Source organism: Empidonax traillii, unplaced genomic scaffold (assembly GCF_003031625.1).
Source record: "Empidonax traillii isolate 1590-97213 ecotype Southwest subspecies unplaced genomic scaffold, ASM303162v1 scaffold43:size1863611, whole genome shotgun sequence".
Lineage (NCBI taxonomy): Eukaryota > Metazoa > Chordata > Aves > Passeriformes > Tyrannidae > Empidonax > Empidonax traillii.
Window position 1 is genome coordinate 1529737 of NW_020955236.1, and position 19398 is coordinate 1549134.

A 19398-nucleotide genomic window follows, 5' to 3' on the forward strand; every position below is an offset into this window, starting at 1 on the left:
CGAGTCCAACCTGTGACCGATCGTCACGTTGTCAACCAGACCCTATCACCAAGTAGCGCATCGAGTCCTAAATTCAGCACCTCCAGGGACGGTGATTCCACCACCTCCCTGGGCAGCCCGTCCCAGTATCTGACCACCCCTGATGTGTTGAGGTGACCTGAAATCGGACAAACTTTTTAATTCTGCGGTAAGTCACGGCCTGAGCGCGGTGGAAGTGGGGAAAGGAGCGTTTGCCTTGCGCTCCAAGGGAACACCGTGGAGTTCAAAAAACCAGCCACGGCAGCTCTGGAAGCGCCGCCCGCGCGGGCTCCTTTCCGCCGGGGCGCCCCCTCCGCCGATCCCCGCCGGGGACGGCCCGTCGTGGCCGCGGTGTCCCCCCCCAGCGCCGCGGGCCGGGCAGCCCGAGGTCTGTCCCCTCTCACCGCCGCCCGCCCTTCCCGCCACCCGCCGTGCCCTCACGGCGGCGGCCTCACCTCCCTCCGCCCCCCCCGCCCCGCTCCGCTCCCTCGCTGTGGGCGCTGCGCGTGCGCGGTGCGCGGCCCCGCCGGGCGGGCGGGCGGGCGGAGCCGAGCGGAGCCGCCGAGCGCAGCCGCGCCGAGCCCCGCGCAGCGCCGGCATTGTGCGGGCGGGCGCCCCGACACACGCACCGCAGCCGCCGGCCGCGCCGAGCGCCGCGTTCCCCGCCGAGCCCGCCGCCCCCCTCCCCCTCCTCCCCCAGCAGCATGTCGGGCCGGTCGGTGCGGGCCGAGACCCGGAGCCGGGCGAAGGATGATATCAAGCGGGTGATGGCGGCCATCGAGAAAGTGCGGAAATGGTGAGCGGGCCGCGCCGCGCCGGGACCCCCCGCGCCCGCGTCCCCCCCGCGCCTCCCCGCGCTGGCCCCGCGCGGGGTCGGGGCTCGGCGGCGGCCGCGGGGGGCGGGGAGCCGGCGGCACCCAGCAGCCATTTCGCTCCTCCGCGAGTCACATGAAGGCGGCGGCGGCGGCGGCGTGTGAGGGCGAGAGGCGGCTCCATTGTGCGGCCGAGCCCCCTCCCCGCCGCCCCCCGGCGCCTCCCGCACCCCCCGGCCCGCCACACACCCCCGCGGGTCCCGGGCCGGGCGCCACGGCCGCGGGCGGGCGGAGGGTCGGGCCCGGCACCTCCCGCCGCCCGCCCCGACAAAGGGCCCGGGGAGCGGGCCCGGGGCTGCCCCGCCGCCCGCGCCGGGGGGAAATAGCGCTCCAAGAAGTGTTCTGGGAAGAAAAAAAAATCCCCGCAAAACATGTTAAAAATACCCCCGTAAAGCTCCTGAGAGTTTCTTTCCTCTTTTTTTTTTTTTTTTTAATCGCTGCCTGTTTGTTTATTTATTTTACTTCTCAAGTTCCCGAGGTTAGCGCAGCAAAGCCGAGCGCGATCGTCTCCCACCGGCGCTCCGAGAGAGAGCGCGAAACTGCCCCTGGAACCTCCCTTAAATCATGTAATGAAAGGTTATACCCCTTCTGAATAAGTCCTTTTTGTTAGGCCTTCAGCGTGTTTTGGCCTTTTCCCGCTTTTGTCTGTTTTTTTTTTTTTTTCGGCTTTTGTTAGAAAAAGCCTCACGAGGTGTTGAGACAATACAGCGAAGCGGTCGCTACCCTGTTGTGCACGGTCGGTGCGGGGATCTGGGATGGGATAAAGAGCAGTTGCCAGTGTGACTCAGGAGTGAATCTCTCTTCCAGCAAGTTGTGACTGTTCGGTAGTTTTTGTGCGTGTGTACCTTAAAATACTTTCTTTAAACATACAGAATCCACGGGGAAATCCCTTGGGTTAGCGTTGAGCTGCATCACTCAGCTGGTTTGTACCTGGTGAAATCAGGGGACGCTTGTGTTGCAATCCTCAGCACATGCTTTGTTTGCATTAAAAGAAGAGGGGAAATATGGAACCGAACATGTTCGTTTTGGGGTGAAATGGATTGTTTAAACTTTAAATGGCCTTGAGCACAGGAATGGGCCCGTTGGCGTGAGCCGGACAAAGGATCGGGACGTGTGTCCAATAACGCCGGGCATGAGATGTGGATTTCGAAGAATCCAGCCGTTGTGTGGGGAGCCGGAGCAGCCGGGGTGCTTTCAGGAACTCTTTTCTACTCGGGTGGTGTTTTAAGTGCAGTTTGCTGACGGCTGGACCAGCTTCGGAGGGTCAGAACAATGTCCAGCGGTATGACAGGACTTTTGTTCCGACAGGAACGTGGTTGGGTGTGTGGGACTGTTTTGTCTGTAGGTATTTCATTCATGAGCACAGCACGCTCCCTTTGAAGCCTTGTTTGCAGAATTCAGAGAGCAGTACAGACAGCAGCTTGGCCATTCAACAAAATACCTCATTTATTTATTTTTTCTTGGCAAGGGCTCTCTGCCATCATGTCAGTTGCTATGGCTCTCTCTCTGTAAAAACAGAAATCTTATGGTATAAATAGATTTTTCTACATGTTAACCCTCATGAGAGACAACTTGTTTAAAGGGTTCCTGTGTGGAATCATGTAATGTTTCTGATTATTATTGTCAGATGTATTGATACGGCTTTTTGCGTGTGCACCCCACAAGGATCTACATAAACCAGTTTCCTTATTTTTAAAGGGATCATAATTTGAAGGTGAATTCCATGATTCTCCCCCTACACCTGCAGTCAAGTACAGTGGGAAATCAGCAAGAGAGATTCTGTGTTCTGTGGTTTCAGTGCTTTGAGAAGACTTGGCTTGTTAAATTGAACTTTCCACACTGGCAATTCCTGCATCTTCAGAAGAGCCACATCGGCAATTTCCAAGTGTGCAGTTTCATTTGCATAATAGGAGCAATTTGTTGCCATCCACAGCTCTTCTGTGGAAATGCAGCCACTGAAAATTAAAATACCTTGCGCTCAACATTTCCTAGGACAGAGTTTCGTGCGACTCGCGTGCTCGGAGTGCCGCGTGCCCGGGATGAGCGGGGAGGCAGGTGGGGCTGTGAACTCACCCCAGCAGACAGTGGCTTTATCCAGAGCTTTATCCACCTGGGCAGGTGTGCAGCACCTTGCTGTGTGGTATCACTGAATCCCTGCGCTGCCACATCTGTGAACGGGCCTGCTGGGAAGCAGCTTCCACCAGGACAGACTTTGTTCCTTGGGAAATTAGTGTTCTTGGACAGCAAGCCCTTGGATGCAGGTCCCCTCTTTTCATGTCCACCCGCAGCACGTGGCACTTCTGGTTATTACTGGAACTTAGTAGTAAACAGTGAAGTTGTTACGTTTTTATCTTGAGATTACTGTAACCTTATCTCCTTTGTTTAAACCACTCTCGTGAATGAGCATCTGTTTGGGAAAACACACAGCACGTGGCTTAGGGAATTTGTGGTTACGTTGTATTTGTGTGGCAGAAAAGTTAAATTTCCACAGTAAGAGAATAGTTTGGGGGTTTTTTAACAGTACTTGCAATTTTTTCTTCCAATCTGTCTTAAAAAAAGTCCTGAGATTACTCTGTCTCATTGGATTGTGGAAGGTACAGGGTTGGTTTTTGTCTTAAAGGTTGATGGGTACTTGTAAATTCTAAGTGGGCTCTCAAGATGAGAGGGGCAAAAACTATTGTGCCCTCAAGCAGCAATAGAAAAATACTGGAAACACTCTTGGGGTTTATCCAAGTCTGATTTATTAAATGAAGGAAAATACAGACATTTACTGAAAGACAAGTAACGGGCAGGAGGCATAAGTGGAAGGATGTCTTGGGAGGCAGTGGAATAACTTGCATGGGTATGTAGCACTGCTGGACTTTTGGACAACTGTGCAGACATGTGAGGATGGAGGTCTGGAATACCTGGTGGGAACGGGTACCAGGAATGAGGAAATGTCACTGCCTTGTCTTTGAATTGCAGTGTCTTTGCAGAATCCTTTGACCTTTCTCTGACCCATCAAAGCCCTAATCTGGGGGTAGTGGTGGCACCTTAGGAAGAGGAGGTGAACCTGGACAACTGATGAAAGAAAGTACTTGGAGAAAGTTGAGGAGCGAAGTCCCCCCTGGCTGCGTTACCTGCTGCCAGTGGTTGGGATCGCTGGCTGTGGCTACTTAGAATTTCTGGGCAGTGCTGCTGTAGCTCTTCTGTTCACTGTCTCCATTCAGACTTGCTAAAATGTTTTCCTGTGGTATGTAATGCTCAGAGATTGGGCTTCTGCAGGTTTTGCTGCTCATGCTTCCTTCTTAAAATAGGCTTTTGCTCTGAAAAGGAGTTATGACATAGAACTTCTTAATGTGATGTCTTTGGAAAAAGGCTGTTTGCTACTCCTGGACCTCCGCCCTGCTTCAGCCTGGCTGTGTTGGCTCTTTTGGGTTTCCTGCTAAGATTTTAGTTTCAAGTAGTGGCAGTTGAAGTAAAAATACCCAGTGTATGTGCAGGAATGTACTGAAGTTTTGTAGTGACCCAAACACACTGTTACGATGCTTGAATTCTGCAGCTTTTTTTTCTGTCTTTGATTATTTCTCTCGGAACCAGGATGTGCTCTCTGACTTTAGTGGAAGCTGAGGTTAAAGGTAGAGTTTTGGCAAGTGTAAATGGTTCTCTCCACTGTTAGAAGGGTGCTCGTGGCCATGTGGAACCAAGCAGGGCTTGCTTTCAAACATGCTGGCCCGGGTAAGGTGCAGGGGGCTCTCAAAATGTGCCGTGTTCAGGGAAACTCAGAGGGAAGGTGTCTGTAGCCACCTGTCCTCGTCCAGTCATGCTGCATGGCTTTTTATTGTGTTTGCAGCCTGGTCAATGAACACCACGTGTGTCTGGGGCTCCTTCAGGTTAGTCACTAGGCAAACATCCCCAACAGCAGTGGGTGTGCTCGGGAGGGCGAGCCTGCGCCTCACGCAGTCAGTTGTCGTGCATCTCACAGCACTTCTCGTGTATAACAATGGCATTTTCTTTCCCATTCCCCTCTCTCTTTTGCTTGGTCCCACAGGGAGGTCATGATTCTGTGATTTTCACCAAACTCTGTTGCAATGCAAGTGAGTGTGATGTGATAAATTCAGCATTATGACGTCACTTTGTGACCATCAGCAGAAGGTGGGGTATGTGGGAGCAAATCCGTGTGTAAATGCAGATCACTGTGAGGGATGAGAGCCACAGGAAAAGGCCAGACAAGTGGGAAAGCCTTTCCTTGAGTGATATATTGGCAGTAAAGGGTTTCTGTGTCTGTGCCATCAAATGTTTCTGGCACTCCCTGCTGCTGCAGAAGCTGCCTCGACACTTTCTGTGCAAGTGTAACGTACACTGTTGTCTTTGCTCACCCATATAGTACTTTTCTACGTGGAATCTGATACTCATCTGTGGAGCTCCAGTGTTATTAAACAAAATATAAATGTATTTAAGAGTCTTGGGCTCTTTAGAGTGGGGAATTGAGTGTATAATGATGTAAGTTCTGGGATATTAGTATGCCTCAGGCATCAGCACTGAAGAAGTGTTGATACTAATGCTTACCCTATGTACCCTTGGCTGTCCTTTAAATGCTGTGCAGATACAGTTCAGAATTTAAAAATGCTTTAACACAGTTTCAGATAAATGTAAGGGTTTGTTTCTGTTGCACTGATTAGTTTCTGGATTTACTGTGACTAAAATATTGAAGATACTTTTCAGTGTGGAAAATGAAAAGAAAAAAGCATTTTGGTATATATTTTAAGTTTTGCCACTTTCTTGTTGTTGCTCCTGAGTCATTCATGGAGGAACGGGAGAGGTATTAAAACAGGCAAAACGAGTATTTTTTGGTGAAGGTGCAGAGTTTATCAGCTAGACATGGACAAGTAAAGTTGATCATTGCCACATTTTCAGCCTGATAAACTGTCAGGTTGATGGATTTTCATTAGGCACCTTTTCCAGTCCACCAGTCAGTATAGAGACCAACCTATATGGGATAACAGAGGGTGGTGCGATAACGTATTTTGCCTGGTGATCACTTACCAAAGGTGGAATTCTGCTCAGGATCTCGGGATGAGTGGGTGCAACAGCCAGGAAAATGGGGAGAAACTGCTTAAAGTCTCCCAGGAGGCTGGGCACAGGAGCTCAGGAATTCCTCATCCCCACTCCAGGGCTGGGTCAGGGAGGGTATTTTGTGATTTGTGCAGCATTTTCCAAACTTGCTGCCATGGGGCAGCATCAGTAAATTGTCAGTTCTCAGGGAATGAGAAGGGCAGTCCCTGACCAGCAGGCTGGGATGGTGTCTTTGCACAAAAGATTAAAAAGAGTGGTCAGAGCAGAAGTGGGTTTGGGGTTTTTTGTTTGCTCGTTTGGATTTTGGGGTTTGTTGTGAAGTGGAAAGGCAGTATTACACATAATATTCCAAGCTTAATTTGCAATAAACATCTTTAATCTTAGAGTTATTTTACCCTGTTGATGTCAAGTTCTCAAAGTCGTTGTGTTTCTTTGTTAACAAATTTGTGTTTGTGCTGCAGAGGATTTTATTGCATTTTAGAGGAGGTTTCCTACTGATACTTTCATGTATCTTAAACCTTCAATACCGTAAATGCTCACAGGTGTAAAATATTTGCGTACTAGCAGTGTGATGTTGGGTTTTGTTTTCAGCCCTGAGTGTTTGCAGGACTGGGATGTTGGTGTACTTCCATCACAAAATATCCTTCTTCCCGTTGTTGTCTGAATTACTGTGTATTGAATTCAGTTAAATAAAATCCCTGTAGCTGAGGGTTACCAAAACTTAAAGTGGTACTTAAGAAGCTCAAAAGAGTTAAAATGTCAGGGCTAACTTTAATACTAGAAGGAAAAAGTTACTAATATAGGTTTCCTCCTGTGTTCTACAGTCTGTCCAGTGAAGATGCTGTGTGAGGCTGCTTTGAGATGCTAACAGGTATCTTGAACTTTTGGTTTTCCAGTGCAGCATCTCTAAGTAATATTTTGCTGTAGGAAAAGACTAAAACCTTGATTTTTTAAAAAAACATTTATTCACCTCTCCCCACACCCAAAACAAAACCCCAGCTGGTTTTATTTCCATAATTTCAAAGGTTTTCCTAAGTAGAAGTAAACCTAGTTTGTATTGTATCCTTAAAAAAACCCCAAATTATGTCATTGTCATCTCTTCACAATTAAGTATGTTCTCATTACTGACATGCCCTCATCTCCACTGTCATTTTTATCTCATGTAGAGCTCCAAATTAGAGTGAAATTGGATTTTGACATACTTTAGCCACCTAGTGTACCCAAATGGTTGTATCCAAATGAAATGAGGGGAAATTGTACTCCAGGAAGAGCAGTGGGAAAGAAATAAAGCTCAAATAGTTTTGGACTTAAATTAAAATCTCCTTATAGACAGATCCAAAATGTATCAAATAGTCGTATATATATATATATATATTTTTTTTTAAATTAAACAGGACAATGTCTCTTCTAAAGGGAAAATAAAAGATTGGCTTTAGTAGCTAAAAAATAGGAGGATGTTTGTGGGTGCTTTTGATTCTGGAGGTCCTTTCTAAAAATGAAGCTATCACATACATATATATAGATATAGATATTTGGAGTCACATCCAGCTTCTCCCATCCTGCAAAAAACCATTTTTTTAAAGATCTTTTTAACCTTGAACTGGATCCCAAATCTATGATTTAAATGTAGGGGGTTTTTTTGGAAAAAAAAAAAACAAAAACGCTTCTAATCTCCTGCCTAATTAATTTCAGATGTTCCTGAATGTTTAATGGAATCGCTCTTTGTTGTTAACTTCCAATCGATCCGTTTGCAGAGCTGCTTTGCAAACCCAGGAACCAGCAGTGGGAATCTGTGACCTGAAAACTGATCGCAGGCACGGGATGAAATTTCTCTGGCATTGTGGACCTTCTCTTAATATCCTGCTGGGGAGAGCTCAGGGAGTTCATCCCTCACCCCGTGCTGAGCGTCCCTTCGCTCTCCGCTCTGACCCCCCGAGGTGGTGCCGCCCTCCAGCCACGTTTCCTTCACAATTTGTCAGTGTCACCATTCACGGCTGGCAGGGCCTGCACGGCGCTCCAGGTTATGCTTTTCCCTCTCTGGTAGCCTCAGCCTTGCTTTTTTCCAAGGAGCTGGGCTCCCCAGAGCCCGGATTCTGCATCACAGCACTCGTTGCTTCCAGAGAGGCTGTTGGTCCTACGGCTGGAATTGCAGAGCTGTCTGTCAGGGGCGTGGAGTGAATGTTAAACTGCCAGCAGCAAATTTCTGCCCCAAAAATAAACCTCAGATGGTCAAAATGCAGCTAGATTTCTGATGCCAGTAAACAGCTTCAAAACACACTGGTCTGTCTAAACCCTCTTCTGCTCTCTAGAAACCGAAGTGAAAATTGTAGGCATTAAATCTGCATTTTCAATCGCTGTTCTTTCTTAACTGTACCTTTAATCCAGAGCTTATTACTGCTACTGCAGTTACTCACCCAGTCAAGTAACAGCCCTGAGAAATCTGGAGGGTAGCAGTGCTCTAACAACTTTGTGAAATGCAAAGAACAATTTGCACAATGCAGTGCTAAAGACGATGTAATAGAGATCATCCTACTTAATAGCCTGTTTAAATCTTTGACAACTTACAATAGGAGATCACTGTCTTCTGAATTCGAAGTTTAACTTCTCCTGCATTGTAATTTTCTAGGGAGAAGAAGTGGGTGACAGTTGGCGACACATCCCTAAGGATTTACAAATGGGTCCCAGTAACAGAGCCCAAGGTCGATGATGTAAGTATATCCTGCAGTCTCTGCTTGTTCCTTTGTGTTTAGGGAAAATCCAAAGAAATATTCTTGATCTTCTCCGAGCCTTTAAGCTAAGGCTGGTGTGGGTCTTGCACGCTCCAGGGAGATGTTGATCTCTATGGAAAGTGATGTTGATGGGTCAGTGGGTGAGTCTTCCTGGAGTCAGCTGGGATCAGTTCTCAGATAACTGTTAAATATTCAGCCTGAAACTGATTTTTTTAAACCTTTCTCTAATGTAACGACTGGGAAGCGGGGAGGGAAAGTTAAGACATTGACCACTCTCCCTCCTTCTGCTTGATGTTTTAGAGGAAAGAAGTGGTTTGGAACCAGGCAGAGTATTCTCTGTTTTGCTCAAAAATAGGTGAAAACACTGATGTGAGGGCAGGAAAACCCTGTGGAACTGAGATAGTTTGTATCAAGCTGTTCAGCCCACATGATACAGCGCAAACACTTGTGTTGTAATGTGTGTTTTCTCTTCATAAATGTTCTGTGTTTGCATCATGTTTGTGTTCTCAGTGTGCACTCTTCGTGTGGCATAAAAATTGCTGTAAAAATCAGAGTGGGTGGGACTTACAAATGGATTTTCAAAACACTGCTTTTTTTAAAAGTTGAAATATTGTAATGGAAAACTAATCCATGATATCACAGTAAAATAATGATACAATAGAATATATGTGCTAAGTTTGGTGCTCCTTGCTTGGGCTTCACGTGCTTTCACTTTGTTTCTTCCTGTGCCTTTGGTTGTCCCACATATATCAGTGACTGTCAGAGTTGTGGGAAACCTCTTGGGTTCTTCCAGTGCTTGAGCAGCATCTCTGTGAAGTAACCCCTTAGGAGTTGGGAAACTTTCTTTAGAGAAATCTCTTCATTCTTTCTAGTTGTCAAATGTTTGGTCTGGATTTTTTTTTTATTTATAATAATTGGGATGGGGGGAGAAGTGTGCTATCCCTGTGAGAGAGAGAGAGTGTAAGGTTTAGGATATTTAGGTTCATGGCTTCTGAAGATCATTTTCCTGCAGTGAAGGTGTTCCTGCAGGATGGGTGCTGTGGGACTTGGAAATAGAATTTCTAAGTCAGCTTCTGGATGAGTTTTCAAGGTCACTGGTACCTGAAGTCAGATTCCCTGTTATGAAGAATGGGTTTTTATAATGGTCTCTGTGCAGAGTTTAATTGTGTTTTCTGAGCCATCATCTGTAGGTTGAGGCTCCAGATTTGCTGAAATTGGGACACTTGTTCAAGACCAGTTACTTTGGTGTCCTACAGTCACACTCTTTTCATGCTGCAGTTGTTGCAGCGTTGATGTCACAAGGTTTCTGTCTTCTTGCTCTGGAAGTTCTCACAAATAAAACAAGTGCATGTATTTTACAAATAAATACCAGGCAGGGCTAATCCTGGCTATTTGATTTTGTTGTGGGCATCCCTTTATATCCAATTTCACCCACTGGGAAGGAGCAGATGGTGTCTTTGCTTTTCACTAGAGTAGGAGAATGGGACCTTTCCTTTTGTCAAATGGAAGTTGTCTTTGATTTTAGTGAACAGTGATTAGATTTCTTCCCCCCTCATGTGTTGTTCCAAAGACACTCTGACATTTCTCTGAACTACAATTAGCTGGGCTCTTTTCCTCTTGTTGGGTCTGGAAGGCTGTTTTAGAGCCTCATCACTTTGATGGTGAAACCTTTGTAAAGCACTTTTCAGCTTAAATTGCTTGCTGTCATTTTCAGTATTTCTTTTGTGGCAAAAGGGTCTTTATTGCCTTTAAAAAAATAGCAAAACCAAACCTGAGAGAGATTATGACCCCTCTGAACTTTCATTTTGCAAAGGTAAAGAAGTCCGTGTACTTACTCTCACCTCTGTTAGGGAGTAAAGTCTGGCTTCTCTGAAGTAAAAATACAGTTTAGAAATAACCTAAATAATCTGTTTAAAAGAAAGACAAAAGTCCTTCCCAGATACCACTTGTTGAATTTCTTCTGCGGTCTCAGACAATGTTTGATTGTGGTTTAGTTCCTTCCCCTGCTGTAAGACTCTCTCTGTCCAAAAGGATGGGTTGAGAGTGTTCTTCCTGGAGTCAGGCTTCCCATTGTGTCCTCAGCAGGCAGCAGGATCCTCCAAAAGCAGTGCAGCTGCTCTTTCTCCTGGGAGGCTGATGACGTCACCTCCTCATTGGAAATGCCGCAGATTCCCACGTGACGGATCCACGGGCTCTCCCTTTGTTGTAGTGCCCTGTCAGTCCTGAGCAGGTTGGCACCTGCTGCTCACGCAGGGCTCTTGTGCTTGTGCTCTTTGTTTTAGGCCAGCCTGACTTTTCTTGATCCATCTTTTAGTTAGGATGAAGAAGCAGCATTGGTTGTAGGGAAGGAGGAGGTCTCTGCAGCCCTTGAGGAGGTGGTAAAAAGCTGTCTCTTGAGTGTAAAATTGATGATCTTTGTCATTCCTCTGGTAAACGGTGTCTTGGTGTGCTCTTGAAGGTTCCTGAGAGGAAAGGGACAGTGTAGTGGGTTGGGTAGTGGTGTGTTGATAGACATAAGCCACTCAGAAATGGGGTGTTTTGGTGGATCTCAGCCCTGCCTCTGATCAGCAATATCACTGCCTGTTCCTGGTGTGGCAGAGATTCCTTTGACCTTGCCTCTGTAGCTCTCAGGGCTGAGTACAGAGTTGGCAACAGCACCTGCCAAGTTCTCAGAGTCTGTTGCAGCAAACCCTTTAATCACTGTGCCTCAGATTCCTGGGTGTAGAACCAGGAGGGTTTCTGAGAACTTCTGTGCTTTTTACAGAAATGGTGCAGTTTGAAGGTGAAGAACAGAATCCCAGAAACGTTCAGGTTAGAAAAGAGCTTTAAGATCATGTTTAGTGCTGTTCTTAGAATTCCTGGATAAAAGCCCATAAATCCTGGTGCTCTGTGTCAGGAAAAATACAAATGGAAAAACAGCCCTGCAGTTATTGGGACTAATGCATTATTGATAATGGCAGTTATTATCACACTGGCTTTATTTCTCACTTGAAATTAAGAGGTGCTTATGGAAGTAATGAGTGATGAGGGTTTTATGCTGCAACATGGATTTCTCTTCCTGGAGGTGGTGGTACCTCATTTGAACGTGATGCCTTTTGTTTTTCAGAAAAATAAGAATAAGAAAAAGGGCAAAGATGAAAAATGTGGCTCTGAAGTGACCACTCCAGAGAACAGCTCCTCCCCAGGGATGATGGACATGCACGGTGAGTGGGAGAAGGTCGGCCCCAATTCCCCTCCTGCACTGCCAACAACATCAGATCCAACCTTGCTCCAGTGCATGGACAGTGTGATGGAGCCAAAGGGAAAACAGCATCAGATGCTTATTTGGTACCTTGGACTTCTCTTCTGTGGATGTACTAACAGTTTTTTAAATGACATTTTTATTTGGGCTTGGAGTGTGGGGGAAAAAAACTGTTAGTGGAGCTAAACAGAAAATTAGAAATATCTAATGTTCCAAATACTACACTGAGGTGAAGTAGTAACTCTGTCGAGTTTGCTGCTTGAAGAACCCAGAGACCCCCAAAGCCTCAGTGGTACCTCCTGCAGTTTGTGCAGGTTTTGTACTTATTAACTCTGTGACTGGTTAAGGTCGAAGGAATTCTGCAAGGGCCAAGAAAACAAGCTGTGGCTCTGTGTTGTCTTCCTTCTCCTTCAGCCTGATGAAATTGCCTGCTTAAGGAAATATTTTTTGGCTTGCCAGTCAGGCACTATAAGGTCAATTTTATTTTATTTTAATTTTTTTTTTGAAGTGTGACTGCTGAGTGTTTACCTGGTGTTTATTAGAGAGGAGTTCGCGCAGCTCAGCTCTGTTTCAAGTTTTTACCTTCTGGGTGTTTGGATAACAATTATGGCTGAGAAAGCAACACTATTTGAGCTGATAAGAGGGGATCACTCTTTAGTGGGTTGTAAATTTTCCATTTCGGTTTTATTTGCATTTCTGTTGCCTCCTGGTTGGTTTTTGCAGTGTTCACAGCAAGTGTGGTCTTGCTATTAGAGGATTGAGCAGGATTTTCACAGATCTGGATTAATTTTTCATCTGTTTCAAACTTCTGGGCTTTTTGCATTGGTCAACTCATTTAATTTTTTTAAGTCTTGTTGCTCCCATCCACAAGGTGAATGTACTACTTGCTTTTTTATCATATCATTTATGTTTCTAAGCCATGCTGTACAATTGCATGATAAACTTAATCTCATTTCTGACTGCAGAGACAATATCTGTGCTGCAGAAACTGTGATTCAGGTCTTTGAGGGCTTGGGAATATCCTGGACAATTATTACTTAGGAACTATTGATATTGGGACTGGATGTTACGTTTTATCTTGATGGAGGTTTTTTTAAGGGGGGTTGGTTTGGTTTTTTTTTTTGACCTTCAGGACACACTTCAAAAACATCTGCTCATCTGAACAGTGGAGTGATGGGTATTTGTAAATCTGCAGCATGAACAGTTAATTAGCCCTTAATGAGACTGTCACTTCAGTCTGTCTGGTTTATTCATACTGCAAAACTCTGGGTTCTTTTGGATAAGAGCTGAGTAAAACACTCTTGGTTTTGATGTATAAAATTAGTTAGAACGTGGGATTTGAAGTTTTCTGATTTTTAGCAACTGCTAGATAACTCCTTAGGCTGGTGTGGAAAAAAGTTAAATGTAGTGTTAGTCTGAATGCTTGGACTTGATCCCTAATGAGCTAAATTATGTCATGTGTTACCAGGGAATAACACAGGAAAAATACGGGGGAATTAAGGTTTGCTTTGTGTCTTGTCACATTAAACTTGGTTGTTTGTCACTCTTTTGTTAACAGATGACAATAGCAACCAGAGTTCAATAGCTGATGCTTCTCCAATAAAACAGGAAAACAGTAGTAATTCAAGTCCAGCACCAGAGCAGAACTTGGCAACACAAGCAGACGGCACTGAAGTCAAATCTGACGAAACTCAGGCAGAGGCAAAGGAGCAGCCTGGCTCAGAAGGTAAGCTGGGAAGGCCACCTTCAAAGCCAAACAAAGAAATGTTATCCTTTAGAGTGTCATTTATTTGATTATCCACTTTAAGAACTGCAAAAAACCAACAGTTTGAAAGAGATGGTTGCTGAATTCTCAGCATTTATGTGAAAATGGGCCACAGTCTCTCTGACTTCCTGGTGATCCTTCATACAGCTGGAAAGGTCACGTTGACATTCAGGGTCTTTTCAGAGAGAGACAAAATACTTGGTTTATTGTTGTCATAATCTCAGCCTTGAAAGAAGAAATAATTTATAAATGAAAGAATTTTTCATCTTTGAAATGGCTGCTACCATGTAATCACACAAACCCTGGAGGGTATTACTTTGTGTAGGTCTGTGAATGTTTGTTATCTAGTGAGAAAGTGAAATAGAGGTGAGATAATTTGAAGTTATTTTTTTAAATTGTCTAAACTATAATGTAAGCTTTCTTTTCTCTTAACCCTGCTAATTAGTTATTCAAAAGTAAGCTCTGAATTCTGTCCTAATTTCCTCAGAGCGTTACAAGATTTTAACTGCAGTTGTGCACAGATTAAAAATACATGTGGGTTAAGAGATTGTTCTGAACCTCACTCTTTAAATGGTATTTTGGGTAATTGAAAAGTGCTCTGTGTTTATATTGCTGGGAAGATAACTTCCTTCGTCCTATTATAGCAGATAAAAGATGTCCTTAACACCATTCTAATGATTTGGTTGCAGAATTCTTCCCATAGCAAAGCAATTAAATTATACCCTCCTGATTTAGTTCTTCACTCAGTAGATCCAATGACCAGTTTAAATTTAGAGCCTTTATCTGGGTAATGCCGGTGGTGAAGTATGTTAAATATTGTCATTGTTAACTGGGGTTAAAATTTGACAACAGAACTGTCACCACATTGAAATAAATCAGAGCACCATTTCCTTCAAAGAAAATCCCAGCTTGCATATTTGACCACATTAAATGGTAAGGATTTACCCCCAGGAGTAACACTGTCTGAACCTGGTGATGGGAAGTTGTTACAAAGCTCCCCTGGCTAAATTTAGGTTGAGGGAAAAATCACACCAAGTCCTCTGGATTAGCTCCAGAGCCAGTTACTGTGAAAGGAAAGGGAGATATGATGGCAAAAAAGACCTGTTGGTAATGTGGGTTTTTTTCTGTTGGTTATTTGCTGTGTTATACAATTTAGTAAACATTTATCTACCAAAGGGATCAGTCAGAGCCCTGGAATTGTGACATTATTCAGCTGGACAGGGTTAAGGACCCTGCACGTTGCTCCACTGAAATAAGGGAGGTTCTTTCAAGCCAGGGGAGAGTTTAGGTGGGCAGAAATGCCCAAGGAGGACTTCTTAAACAAAAGAGGTGCACTCAAATCAGTTTGCTGTGTGAACAATTCACTGCAGGCATTGGGACTTGGCTGGTTAAAACATAAGTCCCCTTGCCCAAAGGGTCAGCAGCAGCCTGAGTGTATCAGAGGCACCTGGAAGAGAACAGCGGCCACGAGGAGTCTGCTGTGGGGAGATGGGCACATGGCAGAGCTCCTCAGCTCGGTGTCTGCTGAGGCAGGCACAGCAAAAATTCAAATTGAAATGTCTTCTGACCCTTGGGACTTGTTTCTCTGTCAGCATGGAGATGATTTTCGGGTGAGACGTGGACAGGAAGAGGATCCTGAGCGAGTTTGTGGAGTGTGATCTTTGAGATGCTCATCATGGGCATCGCTTTATCTCGAACTCTGAAATGCTTTTTATCCAGTGTGTCACAGAAATATCCATCACTCACTGGTTGTGTCATCTTTGTTAACCAGAGCTGTCCAGAATTGGTTTGATCTTGTATTTCTCTTCATGTGGAATAACTTCAAGTTTCTTGGGTCAGGGATCTACGGAGGGATCGCTACATAAGACTTCACCCACACTTGTGAGAATCTGAGTCAAAAAGGATTTTTAAATGAGGTGAAGGAAAGAATAGGGTCCTTAAACTGTTCCTGAAGTGGATACTGGAGGAACTATAACTGATCTTTTACAGTCAGAGGGGTTTGGGTGGTGGGTTTTTTTGTTGATTCCCTGCTTCTGGACACACTTTGTTAACTTCCAGGGATCTTTAACCTGTGAAGACATTTAAAGTGCCTCTGGCCTCTCTTTTGAGTGAATGGATGCTTTAACCTTGAGTCTTCTGTAAGTCATGTTTTGAGAGAGAGAAGGGTTTAAAAAAACAACTAAAAAACTAAAAAGCCCAAACCAAAACAAAACCCAAGAATAAAAAAATCCCGATGAAAATTGAAAGCAGGAACAGCTATAACAGGCTGGAAGACTTCTCCACAGCTATGCACCAAAATTAAAAATTCTTTAACCTTAATGGTGAAGCTAGTTAGCTGAATTTCTAAATTCTATCTTAAAAGTAGCATCGAGCAAAAAAGTGGATTTTAATTATATGGTGAATTTTGATTCAGGTAATTTTATTCTCTCTGTAGCCACACGGTTTTAGACCCATTAGTTACCACAGCTGAGCCCTTGCTGCAGCAGCCTTTTCCTTCTGCTTTGGGGGAAGTTTGTTTGCAGTCAGTTTGTGTTGAGACTTGGCTGCTGGCAGGGTGAGGGTGTGTGGGATTCTGGCTCCCTCTAGGGTCTGATCCCAGGGCTCTGCTGCCGCCACTGGGGAGGAGAAGCTGTGACAGCAGCCGGGTTGTGATCCTGCACTTGGAGCTTAATTCACGATGTTCACACAGTTGTTATGTACGAGATCATTAACCATTACATGTGGGTGAAGTGCGTGTGCTTGGGAGGCTGCTGATGGGAAGACATCCCAAAAGCTCCTGCTGAACGCTTTCATTTGTTTGCTTAAAATTGTTTCTTGACATTTCAGATACCTCTGATGAACAGAATTCACAGTCTTCAATGGAAAATTCCATGAATAGTTCAGAGAAAGCAGAAATTCAGTCCTCTGGAGAAAATGATATAATTACAGAGGCATCTAAAAACTCTCAGGTAACTTAAAAGTGCAAAAGCCCAATTACTTGGATTTTGGAAAAGAGTATTTTTAGTAAAAAAAGAAATATAAGGAGGCCAGTTGTGTGTTTAGAATAATTTCCAAAGGTGACTGGCTGCTTGAATTTCACATAATTGGAACAGTAAGACCAGATTGGTCTGATTGATTTTTTGGTTATTAAAAGCCAGTCTGTGTTTTGTAATGGAATAAAATTTTACGTTGATAAATTGCTTGGACCAAACCTACTGAACGGGCCCCTTTGAGGACCATTCAGAGGTAAAATGCCTTCTATAAAGGTAAATGCATAGGCAGTTAGGAAAGTTAATTTTTATAGATACAGTGGATGAGATGTTTGGATATTTACTTGCTGATACACTGAAAAATTCTGGATAGGTGGGAGAAAGAAATTATCCTTTCAGGTGTGCCCTTCTCAGGGCAGGACAACTCCAGATCCTCATCCACTGGTTCTCCTGGGGGTCAGTGGTTTGTTCCAGTGCACACCTGGCACTTCCCAAACCTGCCTGTTCTATCCTGTAGAGGTTGCTGTGGCTGCAGCAGGAGGAGATCCCTGTGTGCTTGGTGCAGGGATAACCCTGCATTCCACGGAATATTCCCTGTGGTTTTTAGCCCGGAACTAGAATTTTTGCCCTTTGTAGACGACAACAAGTGTAAAGATGTGGAGGTGAGATGTAAGTAGAGGAGTGATTTCAGGAAGCAGATGCACTTGGGAGTGTTGTTCTGGCATCCAGGGATGCTTTGGCTGTCACACGGGACATTTTCGGGCTGTTTGTTTGATGTTTACGGTTCCTCAACTTCGGTGCAATGATAACGTGGCTGTTTTTCTTTTCCCCCCTCATTAAGGACTCTGAAGGAGTGCCACCTTCTAAAAAGATGAAAGTAGAGGCTTCCCAACAAAATGTTGAAGAGATTTAGACTATAGATCTTTCTGGTCAGATTTTATGTAAGGTACATCAGTGGGCTTAATTATAGAACAACCTTACTTAAGCATCTTCTCTTGGATGAGGACAGAACTCCTAACTTTTCAAGTTACCAAGCAAAAATCCAAGAAAGCCTAACAAAGGTTTAACTTCTCAGACACTGAAAACTTTTTCCTGTGAAACAAACATTGAGAACTTTTAAGTTACTGTCTCTGAAATGGTTGGAGTAAACAACTCAGGAGGGGTCTACGCACTGTTTCTAAAGTCAAAATTACAATTATGTTGCTGCTGTATTTTTTTTTTTTTTCATTTCTCTATTTAACATTGTAAGATATTTAAGGATGGTACAGGTCAGGTATTAGCTTTCATGTGAAGTTCATTGTTCTGGCGTGATGTCTGCTTTTGTTTTGTGCCTTGTGTTCTGAAAACAGTGCTAACTTTTAAAAGTTGTTTTGCAACTGTCTCCTTTGCAAAGTGGCCTATGTTTGTATAATGCCATGTAGAAAGGCTTTTTTTTTTCCTTTTTTTCTTTCTTTTTTTTTTTTTTCTTTTTTGTTTGTTTTGTTTGGGGTTTTTTTTTTCTTTCGTTTTTAAGTTTTAAATCCCTGGTGCTTAAATTTTTAAACAACTACAGATCAGGAAGCCATTTTCACTCTTGGAGTCCAAGGAGAAAAAGGAGCTTGATGTTTTATTTTAGCAGCTATAGTGGAGATCTTTTATTGAATGCATGGCATTCGCAACTGTAAATTTGGTCTTCTAAATACTTAACTTCATCAGAAGTTAACATGATCTGTTTACCATTTATAGTCCAGATCTGAATATTTACTATAACACAGGCACTTAAAATACTTACGTATTAGGTCCAGATCTCTGTACTGGGTACAACTTTACAGCAAAGTTCCACTATGTACATAAATAGGATCAAAGGGATTGATGCACAGTCAGTTTTATTTTCAATTGGTCTTTTTTGATATCATGTTTTCACTGAACTGGATTTCACTGTACTGTTTCATTGTGAGATGTTTACTTCTGTGTTCCAGGAAATTACTGTATTGGGGGTTTCCTTCTCTCTTTCAGCAAGTCTTGTAAATAAGCCTTGTTGTCTCCACAGTCCCCACATCAGTTAGAAATGTTCCTTCTCTCCCCACTCAAGTGTGCTTATGCTAAACTTGGTGGAAAGGCACGAGGTAGGTGCAACTCCCTTCAAATTCGTGGCGAGCAGAACCATCTGCGTCAGGTCCCAAGGGTCTGGTCTTCCAGTGGGCTTTGTACTTCCAGGGAATAAACCCCCGGTGTCGGTGGAACCGCTCCTTTCCCGCTTCCGTGCACACACACACACACACACACACACACACACATACACACATCCATCCATACGTCCATACTGCAGAATCAGGCCCTCACTCTGTCCTCACTTGGCGTGGGAGATGGAACCTGTAATTTAAACTACGATCTCACTGCTCTGGAAATGGTTGCGTGTCGTTTGTAAGCTGAATAAAACTGTAAATACTTTTTTAAGGTGAAAAGGATGAAATCGCTTCCAGTCGATACATTTTCATAATTAGCTCTCTTCATGAAGCTTAATTTAGGTCGGGATTCTCCAATAGTGAAAATGGCTTGCACTTAGACTACTGCATTACGTTCGCAATTACCACTTTATTAGGAAAAGCAATGAGGAATTGGGGGGAGGGAGCAGGGGGAGGGAGGAGCGGGGAGCCAATACTGACCTTCGGGAAGATGTTTGTAGGACTGAACTCCACGTAACCTATGACGCTCAGTTTCGGAACTTTTCCTTTCTGTTGAAATAAAACTTTTTGGATTTTTAACCGAA

At 44.2% G+C, this 19398-nt stretch overlaps 1 protein-coding gene across 2 annotated transcripts; it reads left to right on the plus strand.

Annotated features, from left to right (window-relative positions):
• Positions 1-564: 564 nt before the first annotated feature.
• BCL7A (BCL7A, BAF complex component) lies at positions 565-18898 on the plus strand. Of its 2 annotated transcripts, none has more exons than XM_027878652.1 (6): positions 565-814; positions 8572-8653; positions 11781-11877; positions 13474-13641; positions 16507-16628; positions 17491-18898. In XM_027878652.1, the coding sequence occupies exons 1-6, from the start codon at positions 723-725 to the stop codon at positions 17560-17562; spliced, it is 633 nt and encodes a 210-aa protein (XP_027734453.1). In that variant the 5' UTR covers positions 565-722; the 3' UTR covers positions 17563-18898. The 2 variants fall into 2 exon arrangements, with proteins under 2 accessions (XP_027734453.1, XP_027734454.1); XM_027878653.1 differs by lacking the exon at positions 565-814 and adding an exon at positions 4926-5029 and having other exon boundaries at positions 17491-17805.
• The last annotated feature ends 500 nt before the right edge of the window (positions 18899-19398 follow it).